General features: G+C 36.7%; 1 protein-coding gene and 1 long non-coding RNA gene across 2 annotated transcripts in view; one reads left to right on the top strand and one right to left on the bottom strand.

Moving 5' to 3' along the window:
• The window catches only part of TMEM135 (transmembrane protein 135), a 157830-nt gene that overhangs the window by 83122 nt on the left and 48799 nt on the right, over positions 1–25909 (top strand). Inside the window, exon 6 of the mRNA XM_015641214.3 lies at positions 15644–15690. Within this exon, the coding sequence (XP_015496700.1) occupies positions 15644–15690 (47 nt within the window). The remainder of the gene's footprint in view (positions 1–15643; positions 15691–25909) is intronic.
• On the bottom strand, positions 16013–24128 carry LOC107210425. The gene is made up of 3 exons (XR_001523940.3): positions 23949–24128; positions 19500–19588; positions 16013–19160 (listed from the first exon to the last, which is right to left on the bottom strand). It is a non-coding gene; the product is annotated as an uncharacterized LOC107210425 (long non-coding RNA).

Here is a 25909-nt window from a genome sequence, read left to right as displayed (position 1 = left end):
AAGGCTCACTTTAGTTTCTTGCTTTTGCAGTTTTAAGTAAAGCTCTTGAACACAAAGGCAGCAACAGAAGCCCCCTACCTAATATGTTTTTTGTTATTGGTTTTTTGGTTTTGTTTTTTTAGAAAAGGCAGCTTATAATTAGGGTTGAAAAGGATTCTTAATGGTGTACTAATTTATTCCTCTTCCTTGTCATGACAGCTTTAATTATTCCTAAGTGTCAGTGAATAGACTGATCACTCACCCAAAATTGACTAGTTCCATTGATGATTGGCCAGTGGTAAAACTGTTCCTTCCATTTTGTTTCATTTTTTTTGTGAGTTGTACTAGGGAATTATTCTTCCTCAGGTAACCTGTCTTTTACTTAATTGTAGATAAGCCAATAAGACATTTCCCTTGCTTTTCATGGGTATTTTTTTAAATTCCTCAGTCATCATCCTGGCTGCAGTTTAGAGGGTTTAAATCAGCTTTACTGGCTGCAATATTTCCTCATAAAGTTAGGTTATAACTTTCTTCCCAACATATTTTAAAAACTTAAAGTAAAATTCCCTCCCTCATGTAATATTTTTTCTTTCCTGGGTTCCTGGCATTTTTTCTAAACTTAAAATAACTCAACATGCTGAACTTTTCCATATTGTCTCCATCAATGTCTACACTGTTATTTCCTATTTCCCCTTGCTTCAAGAAACACATCTTTCATGTCACTCATGGGCAAGGGAGTAGCTGATTTATACAAAGACCAAACTGCCTACTAAAATGATTGTCTTTTATAATTTCCACAAAAATTAAACTCCTTTTCTGCCTACCAGTCAAGCTTTTGCTGTTGCCCCCTTCAATGTTTTATATGTTATAAGAGCTATACTGTTAATCTGTTATACTGTGTTATCCCACTACTGAGTGATTCATCTCATTTAATAAAAAACTTCTGGTTGTATACTGCTCGGCTTGGTTATTTCTCAAGGAATGAGGAAATATGCAGATTGTCAGTTTCACTTTTTCCAGAGGCTGAATAGCATAATTCTGCAATTACATAATTCTGCAACAGCATTTGATTTATGGCAAGTCATAAGGAGATAGGGCACAGAAAAGTGAGGAGGGAATATTCCTAGCTAAAAACACCCCAACAAACCTACTCCTGTGTGAGTAGCTTGGGGAAGTAAACTTACATAATGGGAGAAAAAACAGATTACTCTGTGAATCAGAATAGTTGATGTATTTTACTGAGTCTTCATGAACTGGTCTCATAATGAACAGACTTTTGTCCAAGCTCTGTTATCCTTGTAACAGAAGCAGCTGAATTACACAAGACCAAAACAGCATCAATGAGTGCAGCAAATGCAGTAAGTTGTGCAAGAGGACAGCCTTGGGTGTGTTCTGAGCTCACCTGGTGCTCCAGACTCCCACTTGAAATAGTCTCCCACTTGGAAGCTTTGCTATTACTACAGCTGGAATGGAAAATTACAGTGTTTGGTCTGAAAATAGCACTTTGCTCTAAGAAATGGTGTTCTGACATTCAGGAAAAAAAGCCAGAAACCTGATAGAGCATATGGCTGCATGTCAAGAATGACAGGAGAAAATATCTTGAAGATACAAACCACTCACTGTTACTATGTGATAGCATCATTTTGATTCCATGAATAAAATACGTTCAAATTATTATTTGCAAGATGCTTCTTTAAAAATACTAATGTGAGCACAACAGTTCATTTTTGTTCACCAGAACTATTATATTTATTTTCGAACTTTCAACCAAATATCTATATCTATATATCTATATCTATACTACTATAACATTAGTAATCTCTTAAGTATTAATCTATTAAATATTGTCCAGATTAAAATTATGTCTATGTTGGTATTGCATTTCTATAAGGGTTTTCTTTTTTTCTGTAATTTGATAACTGAAATTATCAGTTACTTTTTTACACTCGTGTGTACTTGCTTGAGTTTGTGTAACCTGATCTATTTGTCTGAATTTTGACTGTTCTGGGGCATGTGCTGCCTGCTCGACTCCACTCTGCTTTTGTCTCCCTAGTTTTCTCTTCTGTAATGATTCTCTGCAGTCCATGAACATTAAGGTTCATGTGAAGTCAACCATACCTTGCAGATAGCGATGGTAGTGCAAATAATGAAAAATATGGGGGGAGGTTACATAGTGTTTCCTGTGTTTAATTTAGAGGCTAGTGATTTGTGAGCAGCCTGCAATGATGTTGCACAAAGTTTGGTTTATCTTTAGCTTCAGATTTGAATCTCTGAGTACGCTCCTGTTCCCAACCCCCTTTTGCTTTTGCTTTCTAAAAAAATTCCTTTAAATTGGGCATGTTTGAGGATCTTCTGTTTCTGAGTTCGTCTTTTTTCATGTTTTGTATATATTTTATTTCTTTACCTTTAGGGATTTTGTGTTGACAAAGCTGTTTCTATTTAACCACCACCTGAACTTGGATAGTATGAAAAGGAAACTGGTCCAGCTAAGGAATAATTTTAGTCCCTAATGACAGTGAGAGCACATGGAGGAAACATAAAATATTTTCTTACGGGTTCCAAAAAGAAGAGATGGCTCTAGGCTAGAAATACCATTTGCAAAGTAGGAAGTGATGTGTACATGTGAGTGATTTGAAAGCTCAAAGAATTTCTCTCTCTACCAGCTGATGTTAAAAAGTAATGTAATATTACTAGTAACAGTGCCAGAAGGTAGCAAGGCAGGCAAGTTCTTAAAAAGAAATATCAACAGCAACAACAAAACTCCCTCTTTTTTTCCAAATTTTTAATAAGCCTATTGTAAATGGTAAGATTATAGGCTTCTGCTTATACTCTGAATGAACAGCTGTTGTTGGCTGGTGGAATATAAGGAGTTCTTGGACTTCCCCAGAGAGTCCTTTGTTCCTGCAAAGGTGAGTGCAGGGAGTTGTGGTGCTGGGTACTGCTGGGCTGTTGTGGCTGCTTTAAAGGAAACAAAATAAAAATGAAATCCTTTTGTTTCTGCCTTGGATTCAGAGAAATTACTAAAATCTCTGAAATCCCTGGAAATTGTGATATAACAATTTACTCAAAGATTTCAGGAATATTTGTGACAGCATTCCCTTAAATATGGAATAATGAAATTTGATGAGATAACCTTACATGTCTTCTTTTACCTCAGCTGTCTTTGTTATTATCAGAAAGAAGTCTTTGTTTCAGGATACTTTCACTAAGAAATCTTCTGAAATCTTCTTTTGGTTGATTGATTTCTTACATGCTCTATTGGGGAAAAAAAAAGCACATCTATATGTGATGGATACCCTGATATTATGCACTGTGTCATTTTACAGAGTAGGCTGTAAGTGCACTTAAGCTGTTTTACAGGAAAGTCTTTTCAGACTCTTGAGGAAACAAGCCAGAAACATAATTATGCCAAAACTGCTGACTTTTAAAAAAGAGTTTCCAGTGATAATAGGATTTAAACTAAATGCAGTTTAATTTCAATTCCATTGCTGCAATTTGCAGGAAAGAAATTTTACCTTGAGTTTACATTTTTCTGGGTTTGATTTTGTTAACCCTTTGCATTAACCATAGTTGTGGCACTTCGTTTAGCTCTTACTTTTGGCGTTAAAGACATAAAAATGTTAAAGTTGTGGTTATAAAGAGAAGATTGTAGTGTTGTTGTATTGCATTTAGATTTTCTCATAGCTTGGTTATGCTTTTGAGTACAACTAAGGTAGCATATTTTGGTGCAATAGGGAACTGTTTATGTTCCTAGTTCTGTTTTACAGTTTGCCTGGGAATAGCTGAGACATGAAAAAATATTTTCAGGTGGTCATCCCTGAACCCAAGGATGTTTGAGTTGTTTGATTTACATTGATCCATTGTCTCCAAAGTTTAGATAGTATTTTTTTTGTATCATCTTGTTTTGAATGCCATTATGTCAGTGGCTGGCAGTTCATCTATTCACACCTCATCTTGGGAAATACAGAGTTTCTCAGTGGTGATTTGGAAAACTTGAATCAGTTTAATAGAGCAAATATTTCATGACGATCTATGGTACATTTCACCTTTTGCTTTCAGAGTGCCTGTTCTGTAATCAAAAAGCCTTTAATTGTGGGATCTTAACCAAATCATCTGGTCTTCTGTACCATTTATGGTGCATCTACAGAGCAGAAGACAGAAGATTAAATTGTTTCCTGAAAGAGTGATGTGTGGAGCCCTGTAATCTTCTCTAGCTAAAGCTCGCCTATGTGCTTCAGAGCAGTACTTAATGAGACAGTTCAAAAGGGCAGCAGGTGTGTTCTGGGGAGCAGGAGGGAATCAGTTGGGCTCTTTGCTGTTGTATTTGAACATGTTCCTGTTGAATCATTTTACACAGTTCAGTGAACTGAATGAACTCATGATATGCTTTCCTTCACTTTTTCTCTTATCACAAGAAATCTTTGTAGAGTTCTTGCACTTGTTCTTCGTCTTTTGCTGTCAACCAAATCAGACAGATCTTTCCAATGTACTTGCGTTGTGGCTCCCCAGGCAAGCCAAGGTGAGGTAGACTCTAGTGACATTTAGGACTAATTTGGGGCTTAGAATTGTTTGAATGTAATATTTGGGGGGGAAAAAAAATCTTACATTTTGAAAATGTGATGTTTTTAAGATTCAAATCTATAGCAGTAATTTTACAGGAAAAAAATGTAACTTATGATGTCTTTCAGAGGAGTAATCAACTGTATTAAATGCAGATGTTTCATTAATGAAAGTGTTTAAATAATCTTTCTTTTTCTTCTGTAGGTAAAAATCATACATGTGATAAACCTTTACGTTTTTAAAAACAATTTACATAAGTTACTTTATATTTCCATAAACAAAAATTAATTTAAATTAGTTTTTGATGTTATTAGTGAAGTAAGACATTTTTCAGATGGAATAATTGTTTTGTGCTGCATTGAGACTTGGAACATGCATATTAGAAAAGAGTTGAATTCACACATGCTGTGTTGCGCTATATGCTCTGCATAGACCTGGTACTTGTACTCGGTGTTAGCTGTGTTTCTGCAGCAAAATGAAGTGTGAAACAGGTAAAAAAATCCACAATTAGCAGCAGGTCAAAATTTTAGCATCTTGTTTTGGTATAGACTTTAAAACTATATTTAGCCATTAGTTAATGTATTTTGTATTTGAAAAAGCAATGCTTGATGGCTTAATACAGTGCTTGATGGCTCTGAGGTAAAGACTGGAAAAGATACGAGTGAGAAAAAGTGTTGCTAGAAAGATCAGATTTCTCTCTCAGGTTTAGCTGCTGAAAGTTTTTCTCATTTGAAATTATTTATCACTCAGGAGTGCTTGCTGAATCTCCCCTTACTGAGTAGAGTCTAGATGAAGGAGAGCTTAAACTAAATCTGTAGCTCCTTGGCTAAGGTGAGATAACGCGGTTCTTGGTCATGTAGTGTTTTACATTATTTGTGTAAAACAGTGAACAACTTGAAATTTTTGAGTAGTTTTCTAAAATGTGTCAAGAAATTTGAAAAACTGAGCATGGAGACAGTGCAGCAGTGTCAAGAGCTCATTAAATTTAGCTGTGTGGTCAGTTACAAATGCAGCTAATCTGCCTATGGTGACCTTTTCAGGTTTCCAGTAATTTTTAGGGTGCAACATCATAGTCTTGGGCATGGGTGCTATCAGCAGTTTCCTCAGTGGATTGTACAGCTGTTTTCTAGAATCAGGTTTTCATTAATTTTCATGATTAATGATTAATACTGCTAAATAAAAATAATCTTTGCAGATGAATTGGTTTAGATCTTGATAACAAGCTCTTAGATAATTACGTTTTTTTTTAAGGTTTTTTAAACTCTCTTTATTAGGATGACTTCTTCATTTGAGGTGTTTTGTGCACAGTTGTGACACAATCTGAATGTGTCCTCATTTATATTTTAAAAAAGTTACAAAAAATATAAAGATCACGTTATTACCCAGTACCACAGTACTTTTGAAGTTCTCTAGGAGGAGACTCAGGAGCTTTGGTGAACCAGGTAACCCACATTCTCTGTCCCTTTTGCTTTTCTTTCCTCTCCATTTTCCTTCTGGTCTGATACCACTCTATGGATGCAGTTTGCCATTGGGAATTTTATCCACCATGATGGATGCTGTGAAAGATGTCATTTGAGGGTGTGGGACAGCCTTTGTGGCAGCCCTCCTTCCCCAGCTCCCAGCAGGATAAGCTGTGTACAGAGAGCCATCCTCCCTTCCCAGAGGATAGGAAAGGGTGAGAGAGGTGGGGGTGCAGAGCAGAATGTGGAAGGGGTGTAATATAAATGAAATTGTGACCATTTTAGTTGTTTTGATGTGTACCAGTTTTGAAATGTTGTATTCTGGTTTTGGATCAGCAACAGAGTAATGCCTCTAGGCGTGAATAAGCATCCACACCAACTTCAAAATATCTAAGAGGATATTTAAACAATGACCAAAGGGCATAATCTTATGTTAACCTTGTTTCAATTTGCTTATGTTGTTTTAATTTTATTTTTTTCTGTGTTATGGTGGTAGTAACAATAGCAGAAGGAATAAAAATTAATTTGCCTTCTCTGTAGCATTCTCTGCTGGTGCCAAAACTTTTTCCTGAACCTGTAGGTGTTGTGTAGGGGAGTGGGTGACAGATCTTCTAACACTAGAGTGATGGCTGGTAAAACAAGCAAGGCAAAATTAGAAATGTTGGAAGAAAGAGTAGTATAATACGATCTATACTGTTTATCTCAGTCAAAGTGTAATAAAGTTCTGTAATGGAGGAAGAATAGGTGTTTGCTGGTGTGTGGGCCTTTTCTGGGTAATCTTTTTAAAATTAAATACTTCAGTAAAACAACATTGTTTTTCCACTGATTTCTGTATCAATTTCCAGCTTCTGTGTCTTAGGTGTAAGAATATCATAGCTTAATAAAAAGAGACGGAAAGACACTGTGAATCAAGCTAGAACAGTTTACAATAGTGCTTCATGAGCTTCTGCTTAGTATCTCCTCTTTCTACTCAGTCTTCAGTAGGAGGTGGTTAAATTGACCACCAGAGGGGCTCTTCAACGCAAAACAAATTGCCCTCTGAAGCAGAGCCATCACCAGCAGCCTGAGCCCCTTCCCTGGCTTACTGCAGTGATGTGAATGCTGAGGGAGAAGGAACCTCCAGCAGTGGGACGGAGTAGACATCTATGGCAAGAAATTAAGTCCTTCCTTTCACATGCCACAAGAGTATCTCTACTTTCTCAGGAAAATTCACTGGAAAGTAATTCCATAGCAGCATGAACTCTTCTCTTCAACAGATAACACAATCAGTGCTTTCACCCCCTTCCAGTCAGGTCTGATTCTCTTTCCTAACATGCTCACATAAATGCTACTTTTCAAGAGCCCTTGTTCCCCTGAGGAGCTGACTGTGTCTTATGATGACAGCCAGTGTCAGCTGTACTTTGTAGAGGCTCCTGTCTGGGGAAATGTGAGAGGCATTTTAGCTTATCAATTTAGCTATTCCACCTCCTCACATTCTCAAGGGGGCTCTTACTTGCAAAGCAATGCATGTAGTTCACAGTGTTAATGAAAACTCTGCCAAAATTGTGGAGAGATACAGAAACCTGAAATGACATCATATGCAAGGTGCCAGGATTTATGCACAAGCGTAAATAATTATCATGAATTTTAAATACTTTTTCTCAGGTAGTAAACATCAAAATACTGCTGTATATGTATATCTAGAAATAGCATTTGTTACAGGTGTCTGCTAGTTTTACAACATTTTAAAGTAAATAAATGTACAGTTCCTGAGCACATTCTTTAATGTGTATTTCTTCTGGCTTCTCCACTGGTTTCCTCAGCCCTTTGCCCTGCCCACAGTCTGAACCAGCAGAACAGAGTGGGCAGCTATGGGTGTGGGCATGTAGGGCAGGAAGCTCTTGAGCCCAAAAGACAACTATTTGTCTGTTATAGTCAACTTATAATAAATCAGAGCATGCCAAAATTTTTAGTAATTTTGAATTTGTCCACCCGACTTTAATTATCAAATACACCCTTATATAATAGTTAAATGATTGCAATAATGGTAAACCCCTGCTTTTTATGTCCGAATTATAGATAAAGAATAGATAATTTTTTCTACCTCTTTAACCCTGTCCCTTTACTAATTTTTAATGCATATCAGAAATTCATCACATTCTGCTACTTTTCAGAAATTTCACCAGTATGAATCATTACTGGATACAGTGACTTTCATTATGCTTCCTCACAAAGTGTTGTGCTTATTAATACATGTGCTTCGCAGCAACAATATTATTTTAATACCTGTAAGCTTTTAAAGACAAATAACTTGCACTTCCTTTCTGGATACTAAGGTAATATCAAACCTTGTAATTCTTCAGTGATTGTGAGCTCTGGAAGAAGAGACAGATAAGCAGAAATTCTCATGGTGGAGATGAAATCCTGGATGATATTTGTAGCATGAGCTAAGCAGTTATGTTCAGAAGCTTAACAGAAGACATCTGCACAGACTACTAAGAAAATTTATTGGGTTTTAAGTATTTACTACATTTGTAAAGCTCTTATAGGATAAGTAACCAGATTTAAATTTCAGCTTACATACAGATTTAATACTTAGACATGGTTTTGTTGTTTTTTATCTGTATTTCAAGTGTATCACTAATTCTGCCTTTTCAATATTATTTGAACAATTCACAACTAATTCATGTTTATTTGTCAAAATTATAATGGAGGGAGGTTCAAATCATGCTGATTGAATTGACTATGTTGTTAGTATCAGGCTATGATTTGATTGGGGTGTGACTTAAGCTGTCTGGCCCTGCCCCTATTCAGTCCTTGAGAGCAGAAAATAGTTGCTTTCAGGTTGGTCATGTCAAAGAATTGTTTTTCTGTGCATCTCTGTGCCAGCAGAAGACACATGGAATAATCATAAGAAAAATACATGATTCTGGAGGAGGAGTGATGACTACATACATTCATGCTGCCTGAAAGCACTTTGTAGTTTCAACTCAAGGTGTGTGCATGGCCCAGCAGTGGGCAAATCTGCACAGCAAGATGTGTAGCCACCATGAGGAATATGTCAGGTTGTAGTGGGATCATAGTGACCCAGTCTCAGTTTTTTAAATATGGATTTGAAGTGTAAATTTTTAAACTGAAATGAACTCAATACACTCTAGTGGTATAATACAAAACTTTTGTTTGTGTTTGTGATGAAACTTCAGTTTCATTTGGCAACTACTTTTTTGTGCTTCAGTCTCTCAAACCTTGTGCATTCTTGAAAGCAGTGGACTCTCCTGAGAAGCCTTCAGAAAGGATATTCGGTGGCTTTGTCACAGTATGTTGTAAATCTGTTTGCTGTGGCTAGTAGAATATAAAAAAAGGGGTAGAAACTTGACAAGTTTTTTTTTTTTAGAGAAAACAAACAAAGAATGCTGAAATACTTAGTTATAGGTATGTTTGTGTGTATATATATTTTATATATATATATATACATATGGAATTTGTGAACTAGAAAATCAAGGGTTTAAGGTTTTTTTATTCATTGCTGTTCTTCTGGGACTGGCAGGTGCTCCTGGTCTTGGCTCAGTTACTGTCTGCATTTGCCAATTGTAATCTTTTAATCATGATCCAACAACAGTGCTTTAACAGGAATCTATATAATCTCTTGTTTAATAACACATACTAGTGTTTCTTTTGATCTTATCAGCCCAGAGATTGCTTCAGATTTGCTGGCAGAAAAAAAATCAGGAGCCTCTAACTAGCTCTTTTGTTATTGGAAAAGATTAATCAATGCATTTCATGAACACATTTTATTGATTCGGATATTATATAAAATGCAGCTGGAAAACATATATTCCATACATACATATTTCTTGGGTCTACATGGACTACAAGACCAGTAAATTAGTCTGCATGGCTAGTTCCATTATTTTAATTAGTTTTGTTTTGGTTTTGCTAGAGGGGAGTTTGCTTAAGAGATGATCTTATTGATAAGAACTGTAGAAATCATTTTAATAAGGGCAATAACACATCTTGAAATAACATGTAGGAACTGCAAGCAAGTGTAGCTTTGGGGACTTACTGTTAGTGATGCTTTGGTTTTTATTAGACTAATTAATAGGTATGGAAAAAAACAGAATGACTCTTGGGTACAACAAATCATTCTTCATGCCTGAAGTAGGGGTAAATTAGTAATTTAGATTGTGTATTCAAAAGTCTAATGGAGCATCTTCTGTGATGCTTGGTATAATAAAAGATAGTACAGCTACCATGCTGCTATTCAGCTCTGTGTATAAAGTTGAGAGGGGGTTGTAACCTCTAGCAGCAGAGAGGGCAGTAAACTCTTCCATAGATTAATGTCTTTATTTTAAGGAATAAAAAAATATGCAAAATAGTTGAGGTTTTCTGCATCATATATTTTAAGAGTAAAAATTTGTAACCAACTGTACAAAGCTCCTAGTTATATATAACCCAGTTATATATCTTGTAACTTTGGAAGAGATTGGCTCAAGTACTAATTACTGAAGGGGCTTATTTAAACTGGGGTTTTAATTTTCCGTGGTTTTTACCACTAAACCTTCCCTCAGACAGACTTTAGCTGGCAGTTCAGTTTCCTGTAGCATACAGCCTCTAGGATCTAGGAGCAGTAGTAGTAACTGTTTTTTATCAAGTGTAGCTGTACGTCTCACACTGCAAAGTGGTTGATCAGAAATGTCAAGGTTTTCAGGCTTCATAAATACATTGGAAGTCAAGCGTTATGTGCCAGTGGTTGAAGCTGCCTTAGGTCTTTTGTCAGCTGGTAGTGGCACTGTGCAGTGTTGAACTGTAGCTCCAACACTCTGGGTGCTTCTACCAGCTAATATCACTGATCTGCCCCTTTACCTCCTCCTGTCTTCATTAAATAGATTATGAGTACCTTCAGTGCTTTTTCTTTTAATTACAAGGTCTGTGTTCCTTTATCACAGACTTCAGTCCTACTCTTTATTCTGGCTGTAGGGGGGAACCAGCAGCCTCCAATCAGAGACCTTTTGTACCCCAGGAAATCTGACTATAATGGAAATGCTTAAAGAAAATGCACATAACCTCAGGATTGAGTAATGTGCGGGAAAAGCCTGAATACACAAGACTCAAGTAGTTTTGATAGTTTTAGCAGTGTTATTTTTCCTTTCTTTGGGCCAAGATTTTTATCTGGCTGTGAGGGCAGGTCATTTGTGAGCTGCTTCTACTGGTGTTACTGGGTCTATTGCTGTCACCAGGGCAAATGGTAACTACTTTCACCCAGAGTTTTTTGTGCTCAATGCTGGGTACTGCCAGATATCACTTCCTGCTGCTGATTGTATGAGGGCTAAACTTTCTTGAAAAAAAATTAAATTCTGGCTTTGTCAGACAACAGAGATCTGGAAAAAAGTACATCTCCAGTTTTGTCAACAAATTTCCTTTTTTTTTATTTTTTTATTAAGGTTTAGCATAGTACAGTGAAGTATAACGTAGTCAGTTAAATTAAGATACTCACATACCAAATATGACAACCTGTCCTGAAGCATAAGGATTTTTCCTTGTAACATACAGGCATGTCTTCATAGATGTTAAAATATTTAGGGCATATCATTCTCATTAGCAACATGCAGGTTTTCTGCTTGTATCTGTTTCTTCAGCTGGAAAGTTTCAAAGTCTGTATGTTGCCAAGTACATTGTGTTGATTTTCCATTGTAAATCAAATAGTAATGGACTCTGCAAGAAAAATCCCAAGTGAGACTTCCTGCTCACTGGAATAGAAGTCTTAAATTCACTTAATATTTAGAATTGCATTTCTGTAGGCCTAATATTTAGAATTATGCTTTTGTATGCCTAGTATTTTTCCTCTTTTTTGAAAATATAGTTATTTTAAGAACTAAAATAAGTATTTCATATTGTACTAAGGATATTACAAAATATTCTAGAATGGGGAAAAAGTTAAAGGCTTATTTTGAAATTAGCTTGGATTTGGAACACAGTGATAATTTTTCTTTTGTTTCTGCCTTATTTGTGCTGTGATAAGGCAGTCTCTGAACTTTCCATGTGGTGCTGTGAATTTCATGTGAATGTAGAAGAGTCTGGGTCTGGTTTAGCCACACATCTTGCTGTTCTTTAGTTATATAAATATTGGTGGGACCCAAAAGCATGGCATTTCTTGGATATGTTTGCCTCTACTGATCTTTAGACTCTCTGATAAAGCAGATTCCACAGTCTATAGACCACTTGTTCTGGTGTATCACTACCCTGGAGAGAGCTCTTTATATTATCTAACCAATGTTTTACTTGATGTAGATTTAACTCTGCCTTCTTCCTTCTGTACTTGATGAGACAGATTTATCAGTATACAATAATTATATGAAAATAGTTGTCATACTCATCACTAAGTACTTCTTTTATAGTTTCAGCAGTTTTCCAACAGTTGCACCCTACAGGCTTTTTATTTCCCTCATGGTCTTCTGGACTGCCTTGTTTTTTCTATACTTTTCTTTAATAGTGGTGCTCCCAACACTGATTTTTGTAGCATGAGGTTGTTAGTGTAACATCTTACCTTTGGTTTTGAAAGAGTCTTTAAGATTTTGCAATGCTTTTTAGAGCATTACACTGTATGTGCCTATTTACTTATGACTGTGGAATTTTTATACTCTTGTACACATACACGTTGTACTCTTGACTAGACAGTTGTTGTTTTTATGCATGTGATTTCTCCTGCCAACTACTTCATATTTGTTTTAATTGAATTTCATTGTGTTGGCTTTGAGCAATTCAATCACTTTCCATCATTTAAATAATTTTGAAGAGGGAGGAAAAACCTCTTTGGTGACTTCACTTAAAATGCCTTTTAGTTTGATAATGATCTGCTAGCTATGAGAGTTTTCTCCTGCAGCGTTTTTGAGCAACCCTGTGCACACTTAATTTGCATAAGCGACTGCAACAAAGGTGTGTGAAAATTAGGAAAAATGACACCTGTTACTTCCCTTAAATCATCTGTCAAAGAAGAAAATTCTGGTAACTTTAATTTACTTCTTTATTGTGTTGGTTGTTTCTTATCTTGTTATCTAGATGGTTATAAGCTGCCTGTCTCAAATAATATATTGCAGTATGGTTGCATACATGAGGTGGTCTGATTGACCGTCTAATATTTGCTGAAATTCTCCTTTACAGTAGTTGGTATTGGTTCCTGCTTCTCCATCTGCTCAAGGTCTTCCACATCTCACTTTTTTCAAGGAACATTTTAAAATTTTGGATAACATCGGGAAATTATAGAGGTTGGTTAAGCAAGGCCTTCAAATATTTTTAGTTTCCAGATTTTGCTAAATGGAATATTGGTTATAGACAAAATGACGAGATAGGTTGAAAACTGGCTGAACTGAACTGGCAGGTGTAGAGGGTTGTGGTCAATTGGACAAAGTCCACTGGGAGGCTGGTCACTGGTGCAGATCCCAGCAGGTCATACTTGGGTTCAACAACATTTTTATTAATGACCTGGAGGAGTGGACAAGAGGCTTTACCCTCAGCAGGTGGTACTGGGAGGAGCTATTGCTGCGCTCGGTGGTTGTGCTGCCAACCAGAGGGAGCTCCGCAGGCTGGGGAAATGGGCCAGCGGGAACCTCCCGAGGTTCAACAAAGGGATGAGTTGTGGCTCTGCTGAGGAATAGCCCCAGGCACTAGTATATCCTGGGAGCATTGGAAAGCAGCTTTTCAAAAAAGAATTGGGGGTCCTGGTGGGCACCAAGCTGAACATGAGCCAGCAAAGGGCCCTCCAAGCACAGAAGGCCATTACCAGCAGGTTGAACAAGGTGATCTTTCCCTTCTACTCAGTGCTGCTGAGACACATCTGTAGTGTTGTGTCCAGTGCTGGGTTTCCCAAGCTGAGAAAGCTGCTTTAGCCTGGATTTGAAAGAGCTTTGAGGGCATCTTAGTGATACATATAAATACTTGTTTGATTATTACCAAACTTACTGGGGGAAAAAAAAAAAAGGTAAAAAAAGGAATAAAAGAAAAAAGGGTAAGAAAAAGACTGTTGAATGAAGTGAGTGTTTTTAGTATGCAAAGGCATATTTGGTTTTTTGTTTTGTTTTGGGGTTTGTTTTGTTTTGTCATTCCCCCCTCCCCCCATCATCCAGAAAACTGGTTCTTTGCCATTTCTCACTTATTTCCCAATATTGTTGCTCAGGCTGTCAAGCTGCCTTCTCCCTGTGTCTCCAGAGTAACCTCCAGAGAATTGATGGTTGCTTGAGTGATCAAATTCATTTTGAACTTCAGAGGACTAGGGCAGATATTTTTGAGTACAATTGGTGTTTAAAAACAAGTCTGCTCATCTGCTTTTTCTTCTATTTTGAAATTAAATATTCCATTACCCTCATGAACTATACCTTTGCCCTAATTATTTTGTATAAAATTATTTCAAATGTTCACATTTTTAATGCAGATTAATAAAGCACGATAGTACTGATGAAGGAAAAGGAAAAAATGTGTAGGTTACACAGCTGATGTTATAATGTCTCATGTGACCTAGTTTTAAGTCACATGCCAGAGGACTTAGAGAAGGGAAATGGTGTCATTTGTAACTTTTTCTTTTTTTCTTTGATAGTCATCGTAAAGATTTCCTATGCAAATTTTTGTCACACTTTCTGATCTGCTTTAACATGCAGCAGCCTCTTGTTGTACATGTTTATAACCTTTTAATTTACACCTCTGCCACCTCTTCCATTTCTTCTCACATAAGATGTCTGTATGTTCTCATTATCAAAACTTCTTCAACCCTTGAAAAAAGGTGCAAATATTTTCTGAAAGACTTGCAATATTTCTGTAAGGATTTTGCCTCCTAAGTAATGGTATGAATATGGGCCAGTATATCTAGAACAAAATAATACTTTCTTACTTGTGAGCTGTACCTGACAAAGATGGAGTGGATTAAGGCAGGTTTTCTTCAGCATTTGTGAGTCCCTGTGCATGTGATAAGGAAAGGGTAACAGCTCTAAGCCCCAGCAGAGAGCAAGGTGGAAGGAAAGAGGATGTTCCCCTCAGCTGCTGGAGAGCTGCTAAGTTTGCTTAACTTTTTCGCAAAAAAAATGCTCAAAAAAGTTGTCATAACTCTTCTATGAGCACATTGATGATACAGAGCAAGATAGGACTGTACCAAGTGAGTTTAGCAATAAGGTAAACTACTAGAAAGGGTGCAGTTAATTTGGAATAGAATTACTTGCTGGAAAGTGGCTTATCACAAGCAGCTGTCTATACAGATGTTTTAAACATGGTGCCTTTTAAACTGGAACTAGCAATATGATATTTGAATAAATCACAAAAGCAAAGACTGGTAAAATACGATGTTTAAACTTCAGTTCTAGTATTTTATTGTTTAAATTCTGTTGTTTTATAATAATTACTTGGTCTTTTATTACAGATGCTTTTAAGTTGTGCCATTTGCTGTGTCTGTTGTCCCACTATCCTGGTTTGGGTTTCAATTTTTTAAGCTTCTATAGGATTCATTCATAGTCCACTAGGAACTAGGAAATCCTCTTTGGTGGACTCAGACAAGCTTTCATTCTGACCCCTGAAGCATAGAAATAAACTGTAGCTAGCTTTTATATAAACGGTATAAAATCTGCAGGATCCAGGACATGCAGTAGTAGTGTGTTATGTAATAACACTCTTTCTCCCTCTTGTAGGTCCTTTTGTTCTGCATCACGGCTGCTCTGTTCATGTTCTTCTTCAGGTATGTCACTGATGTTTCTATTTATGTTGTAAAATTGTTTTGAACAGTGTTTCTTAGAGCTTACTATTTTTTGGTATTCCTCTGTATATTCTTCACTCAAGTTGAATTGACTGGAATGCTTCAGTGGTATCACCCAGTGCTGTGAACATAATTGGGCTAAAAAGGGAAATGTTGAGTCTGCTGAAGAATATACTAATTACTTAAGGAGTTTCATCTCCTAGGTGAGGCCCTGGAGATCTAACATAGTGTGAAAACAACTGAAATCTGCTTTTCATGGCTCTTCTTGAGAGCTCATGGCAGGAAGATCACATTTTCTCTTCTGGAAAAAACAGAGGAGAACAGGAAAACTTTGTGGTCTTAAGTAATACCGAATATTTGACTTGTGTGCAGATGTAACTCCCTTCTTTCAATTTTAGAATAAACTTGTTTCATATGTTTTCACAAGTTATGAATTGTATTCATATTTTAAAACTTAAAGTAGTGGGTGGTAGATGAGACTCATTTTAATGACTTGTTTCTCTCTCAGTTTGCAATATATATGTATGTACTTTATCTTATTTCCCTTCAAATACCAGACTTCTCAAATTTTCTTCATGATATCTCAAATTGGAAAGTTGCTTTTTAAAGTAACCTTTGACTACAACCCTTTGACTTAGAATTCTTGCAGCATGCAACCATCTATGGTTCTTCAAGCTGTATGATCCCCTGGTAATTGCAAAACTCTGGAAGCATCAGCTTGTTTTTATAATTCCATTACTTACGGATATTGGCCAAGAACAGTCTGTGGATAGAAGAGGGCTGTTAATTTAGGGGATTCGAAGAAGCATTCCTCCTTTCATCTATAACCTATTAAGAACTTTGCATTGGCAGTCTTCTTTATTTTCTTTTACATCCCTGAGGTAAGCCATAACAGCCTCAGAGAATTTGACTTGTAAGGTTGAGTTCAGACACCTGTCCACATGAATGCTGGTCACACAAACTCAGAGGACTAAAATTCTGGTCAAAACTATAAATGTTGTATGATCTTGGAAGAGGCTAATTATGTCCTGTCTATGTCTTTGGTAATGAAGCAGTGTTTTATAGAGAACCTACAAGTTAAATCACAGAATCCTAGAATAGTTTGGTCTGAAAGGGAGCTTCAGGGTCATCTAGTTCCAACCCCATGCCATGAGCAGGGACATGTTCCACTGGACTAGTGCTCAGAGTCCCATCCAGCCTGGTCTTGAACACTTCCAGAGACGAGACATCCACAGCTTGTCAGGGGCTCACCACCACATGGTATGTCACAGTAAAGAATTTCTTAATATCAAATCTAAGCCAACCCTCCTTCAGTTTGAGGCCAGTACCTTGTCCTGTCACTGCATGCCCTTGTAAAAAGTTCCTCTCCAGCTTTCCTGTAGCCTCTTTGGGGGTGAGAACTGACACAGAGCCCAGACATATTTGGTGAAATTTTCCCTGACCTGACACAGAAACACTGGTAATTGAATGGGCTCCAAACCACTTTGTCTTCTAAAATAGTGACTCCATGCCAAGGCTTATGGAATATCCTGTTGAGCAATCATCAGCAACATTTAATTCCTTTCGTCTTTGTGCTTTAACAGCAGAATTAAAATAGAGGCTCAAGTTTAGTTTAATTATTGGGAAAAAAAAATCTACTTGTAAATACCAATGAATGTGCTAAGACAAATTTGTCAAAAATAATTAGCAGACTAGTTTTTGAGGTGTTTTTTTTTTTCCTTTCTCGGTGTAATCAGTATTATGAGTAGGACTTCTTCACAGTGTGGTACTCTCCTAATGAAACCATGTATAGAGGACTGGGTATGCAGAGAGTCTGGTCAGTTGCTCAGGGAGAAGAGACAGCAGAGATGTCACTTAATCACGCCTCAGAGTTGTCCATTTGTCTGGACTAGCTGTGACTGTGAGCTGGTTGCTGTCTGAATCAATATGTGAATTAACCACTGATGCCCTTCAGTAAGATTTTGGACAGCCCTTGGAAATATCTCATGTGGAGTCCCAGGAAAGGCAGCCTTCATTGCTCTGTTGTCATGTAAAGCAGAAAGTAATTGGGAGAGTCATTAAATTACATTTCCTATTTAATGACTCAAAATCACTTCAGCCTTTTTCTTAATCATAAGTGGATCAAACTGACAAAATCACGTTCATACTTCTGGAATAAACACCTTATTCAAAGTCAGATCCGTCTGGCTTGTAGAATATATTTCTGTTGACTATAAAACACTGTTTACTCTTAACAAGCATTCACTGACCTGAAAACCTGAAAATTCTCTTTTGAGTTTACTTAACTTGTTCCCAGAGTGGGCTTTTTGTCCTATCCACCCAACTAAAATAGCAACAAAGGCACTGAGAGCAGTAGCAGTCATGGTCACCAAGATCATATAAAATGTCTTTCATTATTAAAGATAAAATCCTAATATCTATATGGTGTAATTTGAAGCTTAAAACCTTTCTAAAAAGAGACTTAATGTAAGTTTACCTCTATGCCATGAAAGTCTGACTGATGCTTGGGAGTCAAATGTTGGACGAAATAAAAGCAAAGTAGTGTTTTATTTTCTGTGTTCATATAAACTACCTTATCTGAGGTTATTGGGTTCTCTGATCTTAAAAGTTATTATTGTCCCTAATACGTTGCCCTGGTTGGCACTGTATTCTTAACAGCTCCAGGTTTAGCTACATTTGGCTGCTATTTCTTCTCCGAGTAGTTTTGAGCTGAATCATTTTCCTTGCCCAGCTTGTTCTGTGATGCATAGTAGCTTCATCAGACTGAGCCAGTGATGCTGATTGGGAAAGCATGGAGAGCAGAGATGCTCTACAGCATTCACATGGACTTTGGTAATTTTTAAGTAACTTCATACCAGCATGATTTAAGGTGATCTTAGCTGAATCTAGGAGATTTAAAGTTATTTGAGTTGGAAAGTTCAAAACCGTTTCCTTCATGGAAGAATTGAGATATGTTCTATATATCACACAGGTTCCAGGGTAGCTTTCAGATTGCCAGGTTAATAGCTGCCTGTAAAGTTGGGTTTGCTTAGTGTTGCATGTGGAAGGCCAGTGCTCTGGTTGATAGTTATCCATTAAAAGAGAAAAAAACCAATATGGCACTTAATTGCAATATGATCATACCTTTCCCTTGAGGTGAGTGTCTTCCTACCCACTCCTAGTCATGCAGGAAATACTGCTCTAACAGTTGTATGAGTCTTGCTCTATGGAAGTGTAGGCATTGTTCTTGATTTATTTGAACATTTACGTTTTTTAGTATATTGATTGTCTTCAGTGTCTCACTACAATCTCTGTCTTATATTGTTTTCTAAACAAATTCTGTAATAATGGTCTGTTGATGAGGCAGGTGTTTCATACTGGTTGAAAACTTCATCCAGCAGCCTTTCATCCCTCCTTTTGTCACTGGTGTTCTCCCCCAATTCTCTTGGACTGTTCAAACATTATTGCATCTGCTACAGGACAAGAAAAAGAAGGTGGTAAATCTCAGGTGTAAAGAAGCAAGGTTACAGAGCTGAAATGGTAAAAGGGAAAACGAGGAATAATTACTCCAGAATAGATAAAGTGAGAGGAGAGTCAGAGTGAAAGATAAATTCAGAAGATCAACATACAGAGGAAGACTGTAGGAAGAAGGAAGGAGAGAGTGACTGAAGAGGGAAGAAAAAAGGTCATGTCAGGAGACAGGAAAAAAATAGAAGAATATACTAGTGAAAAAGCAACTGAAATGCAGATGATAGGTTTAAAAGCAACAGAGTTATATTTACAGACAGAGGAAGCATATTTTAGTGCAGTACTTTATTTCTTCTCTTTCATGCTTGTCTTGTGGTACTTTTCTTCAAACTTGGACCTCTGTTTTTTCTCAAAATGCTTCTGCTCCACTCCACTGGAAGTGATGAAATTAAGAGGCATTACTCAATTGTGGATAGCTGTAGTATACACAGTATAGCAGAATCTGACACACGTATATTTAATTCACGCATACAGGCAACCACAGTTGAAACAGGATTGTTCCCCTTCCACACATATTTGCCTAAGAATCTTAGATGCAGAAGTGTGCCTGGGGAGAGGAATGTTCTTATATCTGTAATACCCTACAGATATATTATAGATATATGTATATTATCTGTAGGAATTGATTTTTAGGTGATATTGAACTCCAATGGGTCTGAGTGTTCGCCACTTACTCAAAAAACCCGGTACTTAGTGGTGTCATCTGATGTCATTGTGTCATCTGGTGTATTGTGAGTAGGACTTCTTCACTTCTTCACACAGAAAGTGTGCTACTTTCCTAAAGAAACCAGGTGTAGAGGGGTCTGGGTGAAAATACCTCTGGATGCGCACAATCTGGCTAACTCTAGTTGCCTTCAGGGAGAAGAGACAGCAGAGAGGTCACTTGATCAATCCTCAGAGACCATTCTTAAAGTGTCTTGTAATAAAAGTACGCTTTTCTTTAATTGTTCTTAATTGCAATTGTTTAATTGCTTCTAATTGTTTTTTTAAATTGCAGTTTGCATGGAATTGAGTTTGTGGGTAGAAAGGTTTTGATTTTACCATGGTTTCATGTCATCTTATTTCAGTTTGAATAATTCATGGTACTGTCCAGAATACTCTTCTAGAGTAATTGGATAAGATGAAATGAAGAAGCAGAGGGATCCTACAATGTGTAAAATAAATATTTGTAAAACACTGTGAAATTGGTTTTTTAGTAGCAGTTTCATTTTGAATGTTGCACAAGGGATTTTTATGGAAGGGTGATGCAACGGCTGTGCATTTTTGTGCTTGAAGAAATCCCCTTAATAGAAAACTTGCAATCTCTGTACAATAAATGAACACCTACATGGAAATCCTATCCATATAAACTTAGAAAATCCAGCAATTTGGGTGAGTATGTGTTGGCAGACTACAGTACTGGTTGCTATGGTAGTTAATCCTTAGACCATACGCTACCAGTTTATAATATGCACGTTAATTCATCTGCTCTGAACTTTAGAAAGGAAAGCTCCACCTATGAGCTGAAAACAGTTATTAAGGGAAGCTGGATGTTTCTGATAACTGATTGATCATGAGTTGTGGATGAAAGCTGCCTTCTCTAGATATAAGTGCTAAAGTATTATCTTCTGAAACAATAATTTCAGACAATCTGAAGTTACTGCTGTGATTTCACAAAGCAGGACATCATGTTTTTCATAACTCAGGATTTGCATAGCTCACAACAAAAAGCCTCTTGATCTCTTAATGCCATTTTTATATTATGTGCTGATTAAAAATGGTTTGTGAAAAAAACACCTAAGAAATGCAGATGCAGTGTCATATGCTGCTACTAGAAACTTGTCTAAAGACACTGAAAACCTTTGAGAAAGGTCCTTTTGTTTGCAGGGCCCTTTATGCTATCTCATTAAGGAAATTCTAGCCTCCCGAATTACAGCAATTTGCTCTTCTTTCTCTGTGAAACACATATCCTGTAATTTATTCAGTATTTTTGACATGATATTTCAAAGTGCCTTTATTTTCTTTTAAAAATGTGTGGTACCAGTGCCATGTTAGTCTCTTGTTTAATCACTTTAACTGCCTTCTGTGCTGAAGCAACTGCTTAAAAGATACTTTTGCCTTGTTCTTCTACACTAGAATCAGCAAGCTTAACAGTCAGAGTTGCTGTTATATGGATTTAATATGAAATAATTTTCCCCTTTCTTATAAAGATTATTTTGGAGCCTTTTCCATTTGCCGTAGAATTACAGGAGTGCATTAAAAGTCCTCTGCGGTTGAATTATTTTGTAATAAATCAGAAGAAAAAAAAACAGATGAGGATTTTTTTCCATGTTTATATGTTTTTTACTCTCCTTATATAAACATCTCAAAGTTAGCGATTCAAAGTGTTGTTTTGGTAAATGTCATGAAACTTGATTTCTGAGGTATTTTGGATGACCTGGTGAGTAGATGAAAACATTCAGCCTCCTAAGAAATGCTATAAATATCAGTTTGCTTTATTTAGTGTGAGCAAAAGTGGATTGCAGGAGGGGGTTGGGGATGAGAAGATAACCTTCTGGCTTAACTCAGGCACTTCTGGCAGAGACCTGCTGCTGGACTTGCACAGACTGGGTTCAAATATAAATATCAGTAAAAGGTGAAATAATCTATGTTCTGCTTATTTACCAATAGAATAAAAAGTGGAAAAGTATTTTTACTTTTTTTTTCATGAAACATCTTTTTTGTTCTATCATAGTCTTTTAGCAGACTTCCACTGCAGTTTTAGTTTGTTTTTTTTTTGGTTTTGTTTTGTTTTGTTTTGTTTTTGTTTGGGGGTTTTTTTGTCTCTTAGATCTTGGTATGCCATATCATATTTTTGGGTTTTGTTTGAAGGGAAATTTTGTGGATTGCTGACTTTTGCAGAGCTCTGGTCTGAACTCTGCTACATTCACAGAAGAGGGGACTGATCTCCTCAAGCTAATGCTGGACATACATGTGTAGTTCAGAAATGATAAAGGTACATCTTAAGCATATTTTTATTAATTCAAGAATTTGAGATTTTTAGATTTTCATACTAGTAAGAAGAATATCTGGACCTAGAGATTTTACCAAAAAAAAAGTATATTTAGGGTGGAAAATTTCAGTGTCCAGCAGGATTAAGGGAAGCATCTTTAGTTGGTTTGTGAGCCTTTCCTGACACTCATGCACCTTCATTGTTTGCAATGGCTGCTATACAGTATCCATGAGAAAATCACACTTTTGCAATTTCTGTATTCTTATATTTTCCAGTGCAGCTATTGTTTTTCACCTAGTCACTTGGGTGGTACTGGAGGAAGAAGACAAGAGTGTTATTCATAAAACTGAAAAAGATCCATTTTGATCCTTAACATAGCATTAAAGAGAACCTTACAACAGTCAGATCTTTAACATGTCTCTAGGGCCTGTTTCCAAGACTCATCTTCAGCTTTAGGCACCTGATTTAAGTTAGGAAATAGGAGGGGAAAATGGGAAAATCAAAGGCAGTTCTCATCTTGTGTGGGTTTAACTCATATTGGGGAGCTTCTTCTCTCTAATTGATTATGTAGGGGATTGGGTACCAAACTTACTTGCATAGTTCTAGGTGGAGTACATCTAGGCTAACATTTTTCTTTAAAGTTACCTAGAGATCCTATTAAAATTATTCTGAGGGGTGGTAAGTGTTTGGTACTAATGAAAAGCTGAGATACTATGATTTTAAATTTTTTCCTAACCTATTCTGCATATATGGCCCATATTATCTTTCCATTTCTTGGCTTTGATATGAAGAATATGAAAAAAAATGTACCTTGTGTTCTGCTAATAAGAGCGAAAAAAAAAAACCAAAAAGGACATGTATTTATTTAAATATTGATTTTTATGGGTTATTACCAAAATTTTTGGATGGAAATTACATGAAAAGGACATAATAGAACAAACTGCCCTCCTGCTTGGACAAAATGTGTGAAACATTTTTAAATATCCTTTTAAGTGCTAACCAGAATTATTTTAATTTTACAGTAATATAAAGTTAAAACTTCAGTAAACTCTGTGATCGCTTTAGATCCTTGTGAAGAGGAAAAAATTAAAGTATTTATACCTTTTTAGTGTCCTAGCGATGCATCTTTTGAACTTGAAAGGTTTTAAATTTTCCATTATTTATTTCTGTCTTTCAAAATGTACATGCCAATTTGGTAACAGTATTTAAAGTATTGCTTTAAATTAGATATTTGTCATGTAATGTTAATTTTATGAAGTTTTTCTTGAGAAAGAATGTGATAACAATATATTTAGTTTAGGGATTAGAATGTAGCATTTAATATTCATGTTTCCCTTCTGAATATATGTGTTTGTGATATTGAAATGTTACTAGAACAGACTCAGTCTTAAGATTACCAGGAGTTATTGGACTAATTTCCTGAAAATACCCTGAGAGAAAACTTCTGACATTTTGATGATGATCACTGACTGTGTGATCCCTGTTTGTATTTACAGTTTCTCCCAAGGAAATGCACACCACATCAGCCTTTAATCCTTGTACTCATTATTGTTTGGTGTGCCATGGTATGGCTGTCATGCCCAGCCGAGCAATGTCCGTGCCGACCCCCAGGAGAGCTGCAGAATGCATGTCCATATACGCTGTAGGAAAGGAAACCAAGCCTGAGAGTCTATACTGCAGCATTAGGTGTTCAAAGGGATAAGCATAAATATAGTTATACTATTTTAAACACTCTCGGTAGTAAGATCAAAGCGACTGTTACCTGGTGCCGAGCCATGCGAATGTCATCTCTGCCTCCCCCCGTCTGAGCTGGCAGCTCGGCAGTCTCCTGAAAAGTAGCTGAGAGTGTAGGAAAGGTGAGATAGTCACAGTGACAGTGTCACCATGAGCAGAGGCAGTTGATTAGCATCGCTTTCCCAGAGTTATGTTTGGTTGGGAGCAGTGGTAGTGGGAGCCAAGGGGAGGGAAGGGACTGGGAGGAGGCTCCATATGAGGCTATGTGCAATGGGAAAACAAACACTCCTCTTGAGTGCCTTTCAGAATATTTTTTTCATTGGATCCTCTTGAGGATGACTGTTGGATTATACTGAATTTCAAAACTGGCTGTTTCCCCTTGACCTACTCCTGTTATCAGATGCATCTGCTTGACCAGAGAAGAAAAGAGAAATGTGAGGAGGAGAGATGGAACAGTATCCGTGGTGAAGGAGTAAGAGGCCAAGCAAGACAGGACTTTGACCAGCCATGAACCAGCTGTAATTAAAGGAGTAGCAGAACATGGGTGGTTGCATTATTAGGGCTGTAGTGCAGCATTTTGTCTTTAGGTTTACCAAAGCTCTTCAGATAAAATATTTACTTAAAAGTGTAGTGGATCATCAAAGTAACTAATTTGCAAGTCATCAGGTAACTTTTTCCTTTTTATGTTTCTGCCTCTTGATCTAACAGAAAAACATTACATGCTTTTGCAGCATGTTGTCTACAACTCTGTTTTTCTATGCCTAACCAGTAATCTGTACAGTTACCTGTATCAAGTGATAGCCCAGAATAAAGGTCATTGTCCTTCTGGCTTTTTAAAAAAAGACAGGTACTTCCTCCAATACCTTGAACCACCTTTCTTGTTGTAGGAAGTTTGCCAGTCCCAGTACATACTATTTTTCACTTTGTCTTTCAAGTTTAAAAGTGGATTGAAATGAATAGGCAAGTATTTTATTGTTTTATTGTTTTATTATACCCATGTCTTCAAACTAGCTCTGTTTTTGAAGGCATGAGCTGTAGTTAGGCCAGGTCCAAAGTAGGAGTATTGAATGTATGGGCTTTGAACTTGGATTTGTTTTCATTTTCCCTATGTTAAATCATGCTGCTCCTGATGCCTGCAGTCTGCAAAAGGCTGCAGAGTAGGCTTTTTCAGCTGCCAGTGAGGGAAGAAAATTATGTTCTGTTTAGTTCCCATCTTTCCTATCTTTTTTTGTGGTTGTAGTTTTTCATATTTAGATATACTGGTACATCTGTTCAATGGTAATACACATGTCAGAAGTCAAGAAGAGTCTTTAAAGCATCTTGAAAGCATGTGACTTCTCTTTTGTTGGGCTTCACTGCTTTTAAAAAGAAACAAAACCCCTTTTACGCTCAATTCAGAAGTCTTGCTAAATTGCTTCCTGTGGATTAAGTAGTACCAATGATTTTATAGCTATAGGGTAAGAAAGGGAAAAAAAAATTGATAAAAGCATCATGGTTTCTGTTTCAACACTGCATGGTACACGTGCCAGTTTGCATGATAGGAAATAAGTGAAATAGGGATTTTGGTACTGTGCATACACTATTAAAAATGTAACTAAATAGTCTACAGAAATAATTTCTTTCTTCAGGAGTTAAAATGGAATACCAGTTATTGCAAATAGTTCACTGCATTTGCTAGATCAGTAAGTTTACTCATGTATAGAAAAATACAAACTTTTGAATGTAATGTGAAGAGATTAAATTTAATTTACCATGTTTAGTCACTTTTAGCCATATGGTACATAGGTTCCTGGAATGTATTTAAACCTTTTCTTTCCAACAGTAAATCTTGTCCTTGTTTTAACAGATTGCTTTACATGTAGCTGGATCCAGTTGCACAGCCTCCTCAAGAGAGGAAATGCGTTGCCTGCAGACAAGCAGTACAAGAATTACGGCTGTACAATAGGGAGTATTTTTCCACCATTATCACTTTTCAGTGGAGATTCTTTT

This window comes from Parus major, chromosome 1, assembly GCF_001522545.3.
Source record: "Parus major isolate Abel chromosome 1, Parus_major1.1, whole genome shotgun sequence".
NCBI lineage: Eukaryota > Metazoa > Chordata > Aves > Passeriformes > Paridae > Parus > Parus major.
The sequence above is the reverse complement of the archived record's forward strand: the minus strand, read 5'-3'. Positions and strand labels throughout refer to the sequence as shown.